Below are 15590 nucleotides of genomic sequence, written 5' to 3'. Positions count from 1 at the left end.
GTTAGATTAGACCACATAAAAATGGAGGGTGGCAAATGAAACAGCAAAGTACCTCAATGGCTCAAATGCTTCTTGCAGTAATTGCCTTCATTTTCTTGACAGATCGCATTTACAAGGCTCAGCAGCAGTTGTTCAGTTTCACCAGCTCATCCGGGATTTTAATACACGTTCCCAATTGTTGATCCAGAGCCTACCTGACCTTTAAATGAAAGGTCGACAGGTAACAACAACTGTCGGTATAAAAAGCCACACTCCATCTGAACATATTGTTTTCACTGTGTACAGATGCAGAGTTTTAAGTCCATCGGTTCACAATATTTAGCTGCATATGGATGTGAAAAAATATACTGTTGAATGAAAGTTGAATGAGACTTATAAACTGTCGGAGTAGAAAAACCATTCTAGTCACATTTTGAGGCCAAAGAGTTACTCATAAGAAAATAGTTGTTGTTAAACAAATTTTCCATTTCTCATTGTAAAATAGGACAGTGCGGAAAGAAGACCAGTTATTGCAGTTCTTTATTAAATCAAGTGTGTTAATGAAGGTGATATGAGCCCCCCCCCAGCAGCACTGAGGAGATGACTAAATTGACGATGAGCATTTGAATGACATAACAGCGTGCACAGAGAAATGCTCTTTTATCGGAGAAGATACTGAGGTCTGGGTTCAAAATAAACACACAAAAATAGAACATTTTGTTACTGTAATTGTTACACTGCCCTAATAACAGTCTACCAACCTTCAAACTGAGAAAAACATATCAGTTGTTGTGATCTGGGTGAATTTAAACAGATGTCTGCATGTTTTGATGCATGCATATCAATGACACTGAGGACAACAACCTGAGAAAATTATTATATTTAACATTTATCGTCACTCATTAATTAGCATGCAAAAACTCGTATTGTTGCTCTAGAACAAGGATTTTAAAAAACCCAGTGCTTATTCTATTGCACCTCAGCCAATGGTAACAACATCTACATTAACCAGTTTGCAGTGTGAGCTAATACAACACAGAAGCTATTTGCTTTTTCTTTTTTTTAACTCAATTTGTTACCTCAGATAAACATTTAGATCCAAAAGTGCTTGCATTTTAAGTCTACATTGGTACAAATGTGTATTCAAAATAAGTAATTGTTCATTTCAGTATCAAACATGATGAAGTGCTAACTGACGATGAGGAACAGAGACACCATCTAACAACCTCTTATAACTTAATGGTCTTATGGCTTAAAAGTATCTCCTGCTTACTGTAACGTCCTTATGAATCCAGATCTTCCTCAGATCATCCTGTGTACAGTCTTACTGTTCTGACTTTGGGCTGTGGAACTGAATGACAGCGTACTTCCCACAAGTCATCCAGTCTGGTTCTTGAGAGGTGAGCTTTTCCCCTTGGCCTGGCTGCAGACCGACCTGGACGTTAGCTTTGAGAGTCCTCAGGCTACAAAGTGGCGCGGGCTCAAAACCTTGGAGTGCGGTTTTGAAGCCCACAGTGTAGTTCCAGTCCCTGTCCCCCGTCAGCTTCCTGTAGTTCAGATCACCTTTAAACAGCACCAGGTCTGCCCCCTGCAGGGTCGCATACAAGTCAGGAGCATCAGCAGCCATGTCGCAGAACTCATGGGGCTGTGTCCAGAAAGGATGGTCATGGTAGGACCACACACCCTCCTTCATGTAGCTCTGCCACTGTACACCACTCTTGGACATCCACATGTGATTGGCTGCCATGGTCTGCTGGATGGTCCACTGAAAATCCTTAGCTGTGACGTCAGAGACAAACCACGGGAAACATTTGCCGTGGAAATGGATCTCCCGTGCGAGGCCGGAGGAAACCAGGAAATCTGCTAAGACCAAGTCGGTGACTAACTCAAAGCCAGCATTGTCTAGTACAATGTCCACTCTGCCTGCAGTGATTTTTCCTGACAGTCCTGGTCTTTGGGCAGAAATAAGACTCAACCATACCATGCTGGAGTCGTCCACCAAGATGAATGGTTGTAGGCTGCTGAGGGAATCTAATGGACTGGTCTTCTGTGAGTTATTTTGGCCTGCAGAGATGGACAGGTCACATTTGTTTCCCCACAGAGAAACCTAGACAGAGACAAAAAAAAACGTGAAAGTTGAACAATCAGTTCATGTTGAATAATATAATCTGTAGAACATCTACAGTTTTCAAATGCTTTTCTGTATGATTTTCTGTGAATCATAGCAAATTAACCCATTTGGGGGCTAATAAAGGATTATCTTATTAGGAATGTATTTAAGATACCTACCTTCAGTAGTTTGTTGAAATTGTCAAGCAGCTGATTCTTAGACAGCTCTTCCATGCTCTTTTTGACACTCTCCCAGTATGTACACAAGGCCATTACTGCCTGCTGCGACTCAAAATAGCTCTGAGTCTTTGCCTCATTGAAGACATCGTAGTCACTGATGGGAGGACTGCAATAAAAGCAGAAATAAAATCATGACTGGAGGAGAACTACAACACAACATAAACAGAGATGGAAACTGAATTTACTTCTCCTATGGCTGGGTAATAACTCGACACTTTCATTTTTATCATTTCAGAAATGTTGTCGTGTTTAGTGCAATTCCTTGGATATTGTAATAATGAGAATAATAATCGATTTTCAGTATTAAGTGACAACAAATACAAAAATACTGTATGTATATAGTTGCTTGCAAGAATGAGCTATGGACAAGTGAGAGAGAGAAAGCAGTTCTTGAATCTCAGATTATTTCCCTCAGATCATTTTTTAACACTACTAGAAAGTGACAGTAATTTAAAATGTGAACTTGGTTTAAGGACTGGTAGTTACGGTCCATAGAGATTATAACATAGTATTTAATAACCAATCATCTTATATTACTATTACTGTCTAGTGCAATGGGACTGACATCATTTGATTTTGTAAATAGACCAGCAGTAGATCCATATAACAGATGTTAAGGCCTCTCACTTGAGCCAGAGGGCCTCCTGTATCCTCCGGTACATGTAGCACTCCACATAAAGCCATGGAGACTGGAACCAGCTGACGGACTCCGGGTCCCCCTGCGGCCCCTGGTGTCTCTGCAGGTACTGGTTCCAGGACTCTGCGTCCTGCAGGCTGTCTGTCAATGCCAACACTGGCTTGTCGGTTTGAAGCTCGTTCCTCAGCTTGGACAGAAGACCGATCGTTTGCTTCTCTGCCAGGATGCCCTCCTGTGTGGACACGAAGACAGAAACACATGCGTTTAAGGGAAAGTTTCGACATGCACCCTGTAATTCTGGATGTCGCCATTCTTACTTCTCCATATTCTTCAAAGAACTTGTTTTTGTTGCGATGTATCGTGTCTACAACTTTAGTCAGGATGGTGGGCAGCCTGTCTCTTATGGTCAAATAAGCAAATGACCTGCAGAGAACGGAAGCAGTCGTTAACAAAGCACAGCCTCCTCTCTTTAAGCTAAGCAGCGAATTAGCATGGTGCTAGTTAGCTCTTGCTGTACAGGCATTTTGACAGTAAAAAAGCTACATGCTAACATCAACAAACGTGTTAGCATGCTAGCAGAGAGCTAATGCTAGTGTCGGTTTAAACGCGACAGTGCTAACGTTAAACAGCCCTTTTAATAAAGCAGTGTTGTCACACATATTATTTAACGTGGTGATGTTGTGTTTAAACCAGCTGTCAACATACCCAACCACTTTAGCGGACAGCGAAGGAGGAGCTCCGTGAACACACTGGTCGGCCGCCATTGTTGTTGCAGCCGGAGACGGTTCAAATTGAAACTTTATTGATACAGGAGTTCCACGACAGGAGCAAAGTGACGTGACTGCGGCGTGAAATTGTGTTTTTTTTCCTCCCGTGGACGTGACGCAGCAAAGTAAAATAATCACATCAGCTCAGTTTCCTCTGATTCCACTTATAATAACATTTAACAAGTGTTTCCTGCTTCCCGGTGGAGTTCAGGTGTCATTCGGGACGCGGTGCTACCACCCAGCGGTCAATGCGCAAACTGCACTGTCGGGCATGTGGCGTGTGTTGTCGCTGCCTGCGATTATATTCCAGAGATGCTGCACCGCACCGCGTTTGATTCCCTGTGACGCTCTCTGCGGTCCACGCGCAGGCTTCAAAGTGAATCCGTCTGAGGAGCATGAAGCTGGGGCACAACTCCGCCGCTGCAGCATCCCTCGTTGTCCGGGGCAACGGTCGTCAAGGAGACATTCATTCACCCCCACCCCCAACTCTCATAATGCATTTTGGCGGGAAACGGGGGGGGGGGGTGTTATGGTTTCTCCCCCCAAACAGCATGTGTTGGCCACTTCAGGCAGCACTTCTGGCCTCTTTGTGGCACCAATAAAATGGACGTGAGACTCAAGTTGCCCTCCTGTAACATAGCAAATGTGGCCAAAATATCCCGAGACCATTTTTGGTAAACATGCACTGCGGTTGTGCTGTGGCCCACATGTGGCCCATATCTGGCAAACAGGAGCGGATCGCCCAAGTGCCATGTATGTGGGTCAAATCTGGGTCAAAACTGTTTGGCTTTGCTTAGGCTGGGACCCCTGTTTGAAAACGAATATACATGAGTACAAACCATAGACTGTATATAAAGAGGTACAAACACACAGTGTGAACTGTGTAATCAAGTTTATCACTGCCTGGGTTTATAAAGTTTAGTACACTCTGTCTTTTTTTGTTTAAATGTTTCACCCCCCAGTCTGGATCATTCTGAATCATCTAACTTGTTTCCACTCCTTTAAGGCCTGGGAACATGATGACACACAGGGGCAGTGTGAAGAAGGCCTGACCCATGACAAAATAACAGGCATCAGAGTTTACGGTGCATTTTAGGGGAAGAGGAACCGGGACTGCAACTCCTTCCTCTTTTGAAGAATATGACCAATTGATTGGCAACACCCACGGTTTGGCCACTGGGCTGGAGAGATACGCATACCGGTTGATTCTGGTGGTGTGTTTATACCCTTCCTCTCTCTCTCTCTCTCTCTCTCTTAGATCAGCCCCGGTCACTATGGGAACACAGGCCTTTGTCAGGATGTGGGGTCCTTGGGAGTGGGAGTCCAGCTGCGTCCACCTCCGGTTGTTCATCTACCACCGGCCTCCCATCCCCCCGCCGGGGCCCCCAGCCTGCGGCCGGATCTGTTTTTCTGAAAACCGAGCGAGGAATGACTCACCACTCCGGTTTCAAAACAGGCCACGAACAGGGCGGCAGTTAACGATTACAGGCCCTGTTTAAACAGGTGTTTGAGCTCACCACACACACACACACTCCTCTCATGCAGCACAAGCAGCAGCAGCAAGCTTTCTCATAGCATTTCAAATGAAGGACTGAATATGTCATGTGTGAGAAGTCGCTTGAAGTGGTGCACTGACGTCAGGATCAACCAAATCGGACGCAAGTTTCACTGCACTTCTTTTATAACGTTTTCAGCAATCTCACACAGTTTGTGCTGATGGATTTGAATATGCATTGGTGCAGGAAAAATCAATTAAATGGAAATTTGTGGCTGGGCAGTCATGTGAAAGTCGAGCCTGCATCTCTTTTGAATAAGCTGTTCTGAGAAGAGTGAAACCAGAGAGAGAGATGAGGAGGATATAAGAAAGAAGGATTACTCTGAAGTGAGAACATTATCACTCATCATCTGTTATACCATCTACCACTGGTCTCAATCGATGTTTTGTTTGTGAAACATTTTGTTCTCGCCTTTTATTATCTAAGTAATTTCAGTTAACGTTAAGGACGGGATCAGGTCTAGTTGTTTGTTGACGGCACAGAGACTTAAAGGTCCCCAGGCCCTGTCCGTCCCCTCCCATGTCTTTCCTCTCCCTTAACACACTCTCCACCCACACAACCAACAAGCATCGTCAGAGAGCTACAACTGGCTTTAGTCTGGCCCTTCTGTGGACCCCCTGTCCTAAGGCTGAAATGCATCTCTGTAATGACTGGTTTAGGGGAGGAGAAAAAAGAAAAACTGTGTTTACACTGGGTCGACATCCAACAACTCACTGATGACAAAATCTGATGACGAAATATTGACGTGACTCCAAAGTGCATTGGTGAAAAAAGGCCCCTCTACACATCCAGCCAGTATGTGGTGAAACTCATATTTCCAAAATCCCCACTCGTCCCCTTTTCTGGTAATTATTTCTGTTCATTGTGGTTGTCCCGTATTTCGACAGGCAAGCCTTTGTTGCAATCACAAAATAATCACTGTAACAAGCAGGGGTAATAACACCTTTCACACAAAAGCAATGGACCACAACAAATTATGTTTGCTGTTGGTGTGACTGGGTTATTAAAGGTTATTCAGCCCACAGAAGGTCTATGATAATGTCTACCACTGGAAATATGCGCAGGTCTTAGTGAATGTGGTGTGGGAGGGGGAACACAGGTTTCTGTATACTGGTGTTGAGTACTGTAGTTTTCCTCCTCGCATCACTCGGCTCTCTGCTATTATCCCCGTTCATTTAAACAGCTGCTTGAAAAGTTAATAAATCAAAGCTGAAGAAATGAAAAATATGAACTCTACAAATATAAAGTATCATTTACCTGTCCTTCATATTGTTTTACATTTAAAGCACAAGTATACACTTTTAATTATCTATCTAACATTGTGGTCACTTTTTGTGTACTGAAAGAATCATCAGAATACAGGTATGCATGAATAACATATCCAAATAATAGTAAAATGGTTAAAAAACTATATAATAGCTGATACAGCAATACACACATATTCTTATCTAAGTTTGTTTTCCACTTGAATTTAGTTTTTTTCTTTATATCACACAACTCTTTCGGGTCTGTTGTTAATTTATTACTCATGATTTATTAAAAAATGGAAAATGTAATTTAATAATAATAATGTCGTTTTTCATATAATATTCGTGTGACTAAAACGAACTAGAGGCAGTTAAATGGTCCTTGAAACAGCAGCTCCGCGGAAGCGAAGTGACCTTCCCGTAAAGTTTTGAAGAGTACAGACAGAATCGTGATAAAGTGTTATCTCAGTGAACTCCAGCAGAAATAAAGATGTCGCCTCGGTGTGTAATGTTCTCCGGCGGTCGTGAAGCTGCAGCAGCGGATCTCTCTCTGCCTCCTCCGCCCTCCGCTCAACGGCTGCTTCTTCTGGGCTGGTGTTTTTTTTTTTTTTTTTTCTACCCTCAGTCATGTGATTGTAACGTAAAACCCCTAAACCGGAAAACACCGACGGACGGACGACCCTCTCCGCCGCCGACGAATGCTGCGTTCGCGAGGAGGAGCGGTACAAGCTGCTGCTGCGAGCCCAGAGAGGACGGACGAGTCCCCGGTGACAAAACCCGACACACGGCGGCGACGCTCCACGGATCTCCGCGGAGAGCAGAGGTACGGCCGCCGTTAGCGAACACACCCGCCGGTTGGTTCGCGTTATTCGGCTACTTGTGTGCGCTTTTTGTCGCTAACTGTAACCGTCACGGTGGAAGTTAAAGGAAACGCGATTGTGACCATCCCCCGCGCCTCTCTCTCTCCCTCAGTGTGTGTGTGTGTGTGTGTGTGTGTGCGCGCGCGCCCCCTCCGTTTTCTCCCGCTAGCACTACCAACCGACAGTCGGTGCAGGCGCGCTCCCTGCGCCGTAAAAAAAAAAGACGCCTGTTTACGCTCCACTGCTGTTTTTCCTCTGCTCGCATCGCTGCATCTTCGTATTCCCGAAGCGTGTTTACGTCCCGCTCCGCGCTCATTCGGTTTTAATGGTGAATAACTGAATAACACAAAGTCTCACTACGGAAGTGACCGTTCCACGTGTCTACATGCAGGGGCGGGGCTTAGCGCTTGCAAACAAGTTAGTATTGATCAGCGCGTGGTGCCGTGGCTAACTTAGTGGATCATGTGAATTCAAACTGGGCTGATTGTGGCCGATCGATACTTTGTGTTATGTGTGTGTTTGTCTCAAAGATCAGATCTACATTGGAACGAAGAAGTCTGCGTACAAAAGCATATAAGCAGAAGTTGTAGCGTTACTTTTAAGATTGACCAACAGTGATCACAGGCTCACATGTGAATAACCTAATCTTTGCATATTACTAATATTTACACAGGTAGGATCTGTTTGTGTCTTCCCCAAACAAAGCATTAGGACGTTCTGTGGATAAAGATAATAGAAAACCAAATTTTTATCATTCAAACAGCACATCAGACAAACCACCGTCCTCCCTGCTGGCCACAGAGAGGTTTCTGTGGAGAGGAAATATATCAAACTCAAATGTGAGCTGTTTATATGTCATGAGTCTGCTAACCTTTACCGGCCAAACACAGATCCACTAAACAAACATATTTATCATTAAAATAATAGTGTTTGGCTAAATTGTGACACTTGAGCACATATTTGTCATCATGTTGGATGTTGTGACTGACAAGGAGACAAATCATGTTTTCTGGGGTAACACTAAACTGAAGCCTTTCATGGACAATGTAGTTCTATTAATTTCAAACTATTTTGATGACTGATTAATTGTTCAGCTCAGGGGCTGCTGCTTAAATGTGAATATTTGAGATTTGGGATAATATGTAATGGAGAGTTATGGGGTCTGCAGGTCTTTAGCACTGACATGATGAGTATACACACAGTTGCCAGTTTATTAGGGACACACAGATAAAACTAACACTCAGTAAATCGAGAAGGTTGTAATGTTCAGTTCTTGTTAAAACTAGAGAGATCTAGGTCTGTTGTGTTTAGATATTTGTAATATTTACAGAGTTAGTATTATTAGTAGTATTATCAATCCCTCTGCCAGTTATTTTCTCGCTTCTCTGTTCTGTACTTAATCCTTGTAGAAAGGATTGTGAAAATATTTGTTTGAAAAGGAATTAAACTATTATTTTATGAAAATATAAAATAATATATTATCAAAATAGTTGTTGATCAATCAACTCTTAATTTCAGTGATCATTTTGTTTATCCTTAGTGGTGGACAAAATTGTACTATTACTAATACTATGTGTAACACAATATATTTCAACTGCACTGCTAACTACAGCCTCCAAGATTGAATTTATGTGAATATAAGTTTGATAATGAATGTGGGATTTATTGCTGTGTTATTTGTAGCTATAGGTGTCCCTAATAAACTGACATCTGAGTATATATTGAAGTTGTAGATGACTGGAGCAGGGCTGCTGGGTGTTTTAGTGCTGCTGAGTTCCACATGATCCTTTTCCTGTAGTACAAGCATCTTTGCACTCTGACCTCGCTGATGGAATACACATGTGTAGTGAGCTTTTTGACTGTGTTTATACACAGCAGAGGAATGCAGAGCTGCTGAATTATGATTTATTGGAGGTAAATGGACAATAAAGTCGTCATCCTCCGTCGTTACACATTTCTGTGCCTGTGTGCGGCAGAGAAAACAGACTGCCCCCGCTGAGATTCACCCCTGCTGTTTCCTTTCTCAACTGGAAGGGGGTTCGAACCAGTTCTGCCTTAGGAATGTGTGCCGACACCCATAACCCCTGATCATGTGATGGCCTGAAGCCCTCGTAGTCCTTCATTGACCTTTGAGGTCAACAACGCCCATTTCACTGGTCTCCAGAGTGGAGCTCTTAGGCACTGAGATAGAACGTGGAGGGTTTTGGCTCCATCAGTTCCAAGTCGCGCAAAGTGGTGTTTTCAGTGCATCAGGACATCGAACTGCACAGATAATGATATCTTTATGTTTCAGTGTCTCATTAACATTTAGTGGCCAACCTCTGCAGCAGTAATACCCTGATGGGGAAGTCTATTTATATCACAGCAACAGGGACAAATGACACATTAGAGGTTCATTCCACACCACTGGCACCGTAACCGTGCTCTAGAAATTTGACATTGACAATTAATATGAGAAATTATTCAATTACTCATATTGTTATTATTTATCACTGATCATATTTCTATGTGTTCATCTTATCCATCCCAGGAATTATGAGAAAGTTATATTGGAAATTGTTGTAAGAGGAAAAAAGTGGTGAGGCGGCTTGTACAGGAAGCAGCCTGAAAACTGTGATTATCATCTGTTTGCTAATGTGCTCTTAATAATATTTAGAACGAGAATATCTCACTCTCGTCTGTTTTCCTGTTGAAAATGACCTAACCTAGAAGTTGTTGTAACTCTTAATAACCATTAAGAAACAAAACATGTCCAAATGCTCACTGGTACGATACAATGAACGTTTTCTGTCGCCATACTAGTAATTGGTATTACTTTCTATGACATTAAAGCTAGACAAATCGTCTATAGTGTCACAAAATGATTCTCCTCCATTGTGTTCTGTTCGTCTTTACAAGGTCGTTAGATCACCCCTGTCAGCCCGACTCTTTGTGGTCACAATAAACCGGTCTCCTTCCAGACAGGAAACTCACTGTTGCTCATGTGTGTGTGCGTCTTTGTGCAGGTTGAAGAATGGAGTTGGCCAACCATGGTCTTATCCTGCTGCAGCAGCTTAACGCTCAGAGGGAGTTTGGCTTCCTGTGCGACTGCACTGTGGCTATAGGAGATGTCTTCTTCAAAGCCCACAAAGCTGTCCTCGCTGCCTTCTCCAACTACTTCCGGATGCTCTTCATTCACCAGGACAGGTACAGGAAGAATGTAGCAACAGTTAGAGACTCAGGCTCAGTATCAAGTTAAAAAGCACTATAGAAGAAAACCCAACTCGAATTTGTGATACCAAAACTACAGATAACACAGAAATAACAATGAAACTCTTGCTGTCAAACATAGAGACTTTTTAGCACTAGATTGTATCTAAATCGTTTTAGATTTACAATCCACACCTAATGTCATTGGTCAAATCAGTGGATTAGGTTGTGGTGACAAACTGAGGGTCTATAAAGGCATTAAAGTTAAAACAGATCTGTTTATTTCCTGACAATGTGGGAGATTGTTTCCCAACTGAACTCAGTGCATCCAAACAGATTTATTCATGATAATAATCATTTATTATAAATCTTTTGTCACTATTTAACTCTAATGTGTTTGCTTCTCAGTGACTGTGTGCGCCTAAAGGCTGCTGACATCCAACCAGACATCTTCAGCTACCTCCTCAACCTGATGTACACAGGCAAGCTTGCTCCCCAGCTGATAGACCCTGCACGGCTGGAGCAGGGAGTCCGATTCCTGCATGCCTACCCACTCCTGCAGGAGGCCAGCCAGTCAGTGTATTCACAACGCGAGCAAAGCATCAACCTCTCCACCTCCCTCTATGGCATCCAGATCTCTGACCAGCAGGTGGCGCTGTCAGCCAGACTTGCCACTCGACGGCAGCTCTCCTCTCCCTTAGATGTCGATCCGCTCATGTCAGAGGGGAAGTTTCCGTCCCCGCCCGCTGTCACAGCTTCGTACGGCAACTCCTCGCCATCCAAGCTGGCTTCCTCGCCCCTAGACATGGAGGCCTCGACCAGTGGCGCTAAGCCTGAGGCTGAGGAAGGGGGAGCCGACTTGCTGAGTGCAGATGGTTCCTTGGTCAGTGCCATCCTTCATGTAAAGCCCAGCATCATGAAGAGGAGCGCCTCCTTTAGAAAGCATTATTCCTGTCACATGTGCAGGAGCCGATTCACCCAGAGAAGCTTGCTGAGAGAGCACCTCCTGCAGCACACCCTAGCTGTTCAGCAGACCCTGACTGAGTCCCGTAACACACTCTCACCTGTCATGTCCGGAGAACACAGCATGTTAGAGATAGAGGGAATCCTTAAGGGAAGCAAGCCAGGGTCAAGTGCCTCCGCTGCCAGTACAGCGGTCGAGATAATCAGTGACAACGAGCAAACGCCTGTTTCAGGCACCAACTCAGACTCTCCCCGAGCAGAAGTGTCCACTTCCAGCTGGGGGGTGGGGGGATTGAATTCTCAGGCAGACACACCCCCTCCGTCAGACATTGCGGACATCGACAACCTGGAGAGCGCAGACTTGGACCGGGAGGTGAAGCGGCGGAAGTACGAATGCTCCACCTGTGGCCGCAAGTTCATCCAGAAGAGCCACTGGCGCGAACACATGTACATCCACACGGGAAAGCCCTTCAAATGCAGCGCGTGTGGCAAGAGCTTCTGCCGCGCCAACCAGGCAGCCCGCCACGTGTGCCTCAACCAGGGCGCCGACACCTACACCATGGTGGACCGACAGAGCATGGAACTGTGCTCAGCAGGAGACGACAGCAGCCAGATGGAGGCGATGTTCTTGGGCTCATCAAAGCCTTATAAGTGTAACATTTGTGCAACCACCTTCTCCAGCCCCAATGAGGTGATCAAGCACCTGTGCTTCACCCAGGGGGGGTTAGTGGGACTTCAGGGAAACACAGGCGCAGGAATGCTGCTCCAACGTGAAGATTTGTCTAAAGATGAAGGCTCTGATGCTTCCAACTCTGGCACCCCGCTAGAATCCATAAAGACTGAGGAGATCCTTGTAGAGTAGTGCCAAAACTGTGTTTCTGTCCTTTTTAACACTTTCTAAATTATGGTTATTAGTAAGCTAAAGCTAGTCAGGGTATGTATGTTGGAGGTTGTTGAGCTAATAATTAAAGTTGTTTTGGTTTTTGTTGGGTTCATTATTTTTGATTTTTTGTTTATTTGATCCTGTGTGAAAATGTTTAAAGTTAATGGCCTTTAGCTCTCAGGAGTTAAAACCAACATCATAAAGAAAAGCAAATAATTTAATTGGCCCAATGTTAAGTTAAACACCAACAAGGGAGATGAAAGTGATGATGTTTCCTCTTGTAGTTTTAGAGTCTCGCATGTCAGCCTTCACCACGAGTTGCTGTCGCGGTGTACAAAGGGAAGAGGAAGCTGAGACAGTTCCGGAAGAGAAGGCATGTTGTGAGATGAGTTGGCTGAGGGAAGGTTTGAGGAAAGGAAACTACTAACAAACCCACTCGAGCTGAACAGGACAGTTGTTTCTCTATGGTTGTATTTAGCGTCTGATTCTGCACATCCGGTATAGATTATAATCCCTGCTCGAAGCACACAGAACATTCAGGCCTGAGACAATCTGAGTTGATGCCCGATATGTAGGAAAGTACATTTGACTTCCATTTACGTTTTGGCTCAGCAGAATAAACATCTTGAAATTGTCATGTTATGAAAGTTAATCACACCCTTCAACGCAACCATTTAGTTGTTTATTCTGTGTTTTGTTATGGTTCCTGTGTGATTGCAACATATTAAAACAAATTTCATCATATAAATTGGAAGACAACAGATGTTGGTCAAATCATAAGAAACCTTGATTATTTCAACTTTTCTTTTTTTTCTGTTATGTTGTGTAACTTTAAAGAAACATGTTCCACCACCCCACACACATACCTTGGTGCGAGGTGATCCTGTAAATATCATTTGCGTTATCATTTGCTTGCGTCTATCCCTTAAAAATCCCTTAAGTTCATTTGACATGCTTTTCTAATTTTATATACAGCGCTATATTTACAAAGAATACATATTTCAAAGTTGTATATATCTATTAGTAGAAAAATAGGTTTCAAAATAGGAATACATTTGGTTTAACAAGAGTATGTATTAGGGATGGGCATGAGTGAAACCTGAGCTTGATTATCTTTGTTTAAACTTTTAAGAAGAAGTTATATTTTAAAGATAATTCTTTTCCCATTGCCAAATTTTTACTAATTGCTAACCTCCTTATTCATTTTGTACAAAGGGAAACTTTCTCTGTATTGTAGATGGATAATATTGTAAATCTTCTGACATTTATATTTGTTCTTTATCTTTGCCCAGATCAGATAGGATATGTAGTGCAACATTAGTATATTATTTTAAAGGACAAAACATTGATGGGAGAAAATATGCAGGTGAACATGGTGAAGTTTGTTTCAGCGTGGAGGACATTTAAACTCAGGCAGATGTTTGCGAGAAATCCATGATCAGGGTGACGTCTCCCTGTGGTAGACTGTCTGGACACATGTGTTATATGAAATGTGTTATTTATTATAAACTTACAGCAACATCTATTCTTTGGGACAACACTTCCTGTGTACTACTGATGACTGGAAATTGTGAAACATATTTACAAACATGTCCAATAAATGTGAAGCAAGCAAAAGGATGAGGCAGTTACGTAATTGGTCACGTTTACACATGTAAAGCGTGATAAGCTCCAGCAGTATCATTTTGATATGAGATAATACCAGGAACATATGTTTTGATTTCTATGTCGCAAATCTGCAATTTAACTGTGAACTTCTTACATATTTTATCACTCACATTTCACAATGTTATTGGCCATAGGTCTGTAAAACTGTCAATATTATTGTTTCATTCAGAAATAAATGAATTAAAAACTGAATTGTTTTGATTTAATATAAAATTGCACCTTATGGTGCAGATTTGTTTTTGATTTTTCCAATATATTAAATCCATTAGATTCCAAAAACTCATGTCCTCCAAATTTCTACATAAAATCCAATTAATTCGTTATCCTAGCTGACACAGCAGGGATTAGAGTAGACACCTTTTATTAATTTGATTCAGAATATAACCTCAAAGATGAGTGATTAACCAAACCACACAAAATCACATGAATGTGTCCTGTGAAAATATTATAAAATATAGCCTTTGTTAAATTGTTTCTACCTTTTAATGTTAGAATAAAAAGCCCATCCCTAGCACATTTAATGAGCATTTTATTTTTTCTCTTTTTATTTTGAGCCATTTTCACCCGACAGAACTTTCATCCTAAACTGTGGCTTTGTGACAATGAACATATACTATGAGATACTATTTAAAATAATCTTTTATGAGTTTTTTTTCTCTGTACTTAAAAATCCCTCAATGAAAAGTATTGAACAGTTGTTGCTCTGATGCAATGAGTCCAGTGTTTAGCTAGATGGCGCTGTTCTTCTTTGCTCTACTCAGGTCTGAGGTGAAGGGGAAATATATCTATTCTCTTCGGAATATAAATCAATAAAACAAATGTCTGTGAGCATAATCTTACAAGTGTTATATGTCAACTAACAGGGAAGGATTGTTGTTCAAATGCTGTGCTACTGACATTCATTTCTTAGAGCTCAATTATTTTACTCAACCACTGCGTTGTGTCTTTTGTGTGTTTTCAACATCTCAGTATCTCAGGAAGAGGAGTGTGAAATATTCTTTTCTGTCCACTGTAACCAAATCAATCATTTCTGGACTAGTGAGGACCCCAACCCATGATATTGAGTGCACACAAACCCCCCCTATAACCCCCCCACCCCCTGTGCCCATCTGACATCTACTGTGATCGGTCTGTGTTCTCAGGAATGTGAGAAATCTTTCTGTACAAACACACTTTTTTTTTCAGTGTAGAAAGAACAATAAAAACATGATCTTTTTATAATTGTGTATGTTTTTGTCTCATCTTTGCCTGATCACATCTCATGATTTAATATTTATCAACAATTCTTGCTTCTTTTTATTTATATTATTTAAAGTAGTATTTAATTTATTTTCATTTACATCTTTATGCACTCACCTGGATTCTGGCTACCTTCAGGAAGGGTTTTAGATGTTGGCAATTACATTAATTAACCAAAAGGTCAAAAACCTTTTTATTTATTCAATGCTTTGGGTAAAATAACACGTCACCAATTAGTTAAATCTTTTTCCCA

At 42.3% G+C, this 15590-nt stretch overlaps 2 protein-coding genes across 3 annotated transcripts; one reads left to right on the top strand and one right to left on the bottom strand.

The window, feature by feature from the left end:
* Positions 1-501: 501 nt before the first annotated feature.
* Positions 502-3977, bottom strand: armt1 (acidic residue methyltransferase 1). Of its 2 annotated transcripts, XM_020097826.2 has the most exons (5): positions 3671-3977; positions 3283-3388; positions 2956-3197; positions 2269-2434; positions 502-2086 (listed from the first exon to the last, which is right to left on the bottom strand). In XM_020097826.2, exons 1-5 carry the CDS (start codon positions 3727-3729, stop codon positions 1304-1306), a joined length of 1356 nt encoding a protein of 451 aa, XP_019953385.2. In that variant the 5' UTR covers positions 3730-3977; the 3' UTR covers positions 502-1303. The 2 variants fall into 2 exon arrangements, with proteins under 2 accessions (XP_019953385.2, XP_069371238.1); XM_069515137.1 differs by lacking the exon at positions 3283-3388 and having other exon boundaries at positions 3671-3974.
* Positions 3978-4534: 557 nt separating this feature from the next.
* On the top strand, positions 4535-15319 carry zbtb2b (zinc finger and BTB domain containing 2b). Its single transcript, XM_020097678.2, has 3 exons — positions 4535-7358; positions 10401-10581; positions 10993-15319. Exons 2-3 carry the CDS (start codon positions 10409-10411, stop codon positions 12407-12409), a joined length of 1590 nt encoding a protein of 529 aa, XP_019953237.1. The 5' UTR covers positions 4535-7358; positions 10401-10408; the 3' UTR covers positions 12410-15319.
* Positions 15320-15590: the final 271 nt, after the last annotated feature.

This window comes from Paralichthys olivaceus, chromosome 19, assembly GCF_024713975.1.
Source record: "Paralichthys olivaceus isolate ysfri-2021 chromosome 19, ASM2471397v2, whole genome shotgun sequence".
Lineage (NCBI taxonomy): Eukaryota > Metazoa > Chordata > Actinopteri > Pleuronectiformes > Paralichthyidae > Paralichthys > Paralichthys olivaceus.
This window is presented reverse-complemented; position numbering and strand designations above follow the sequence as displayed.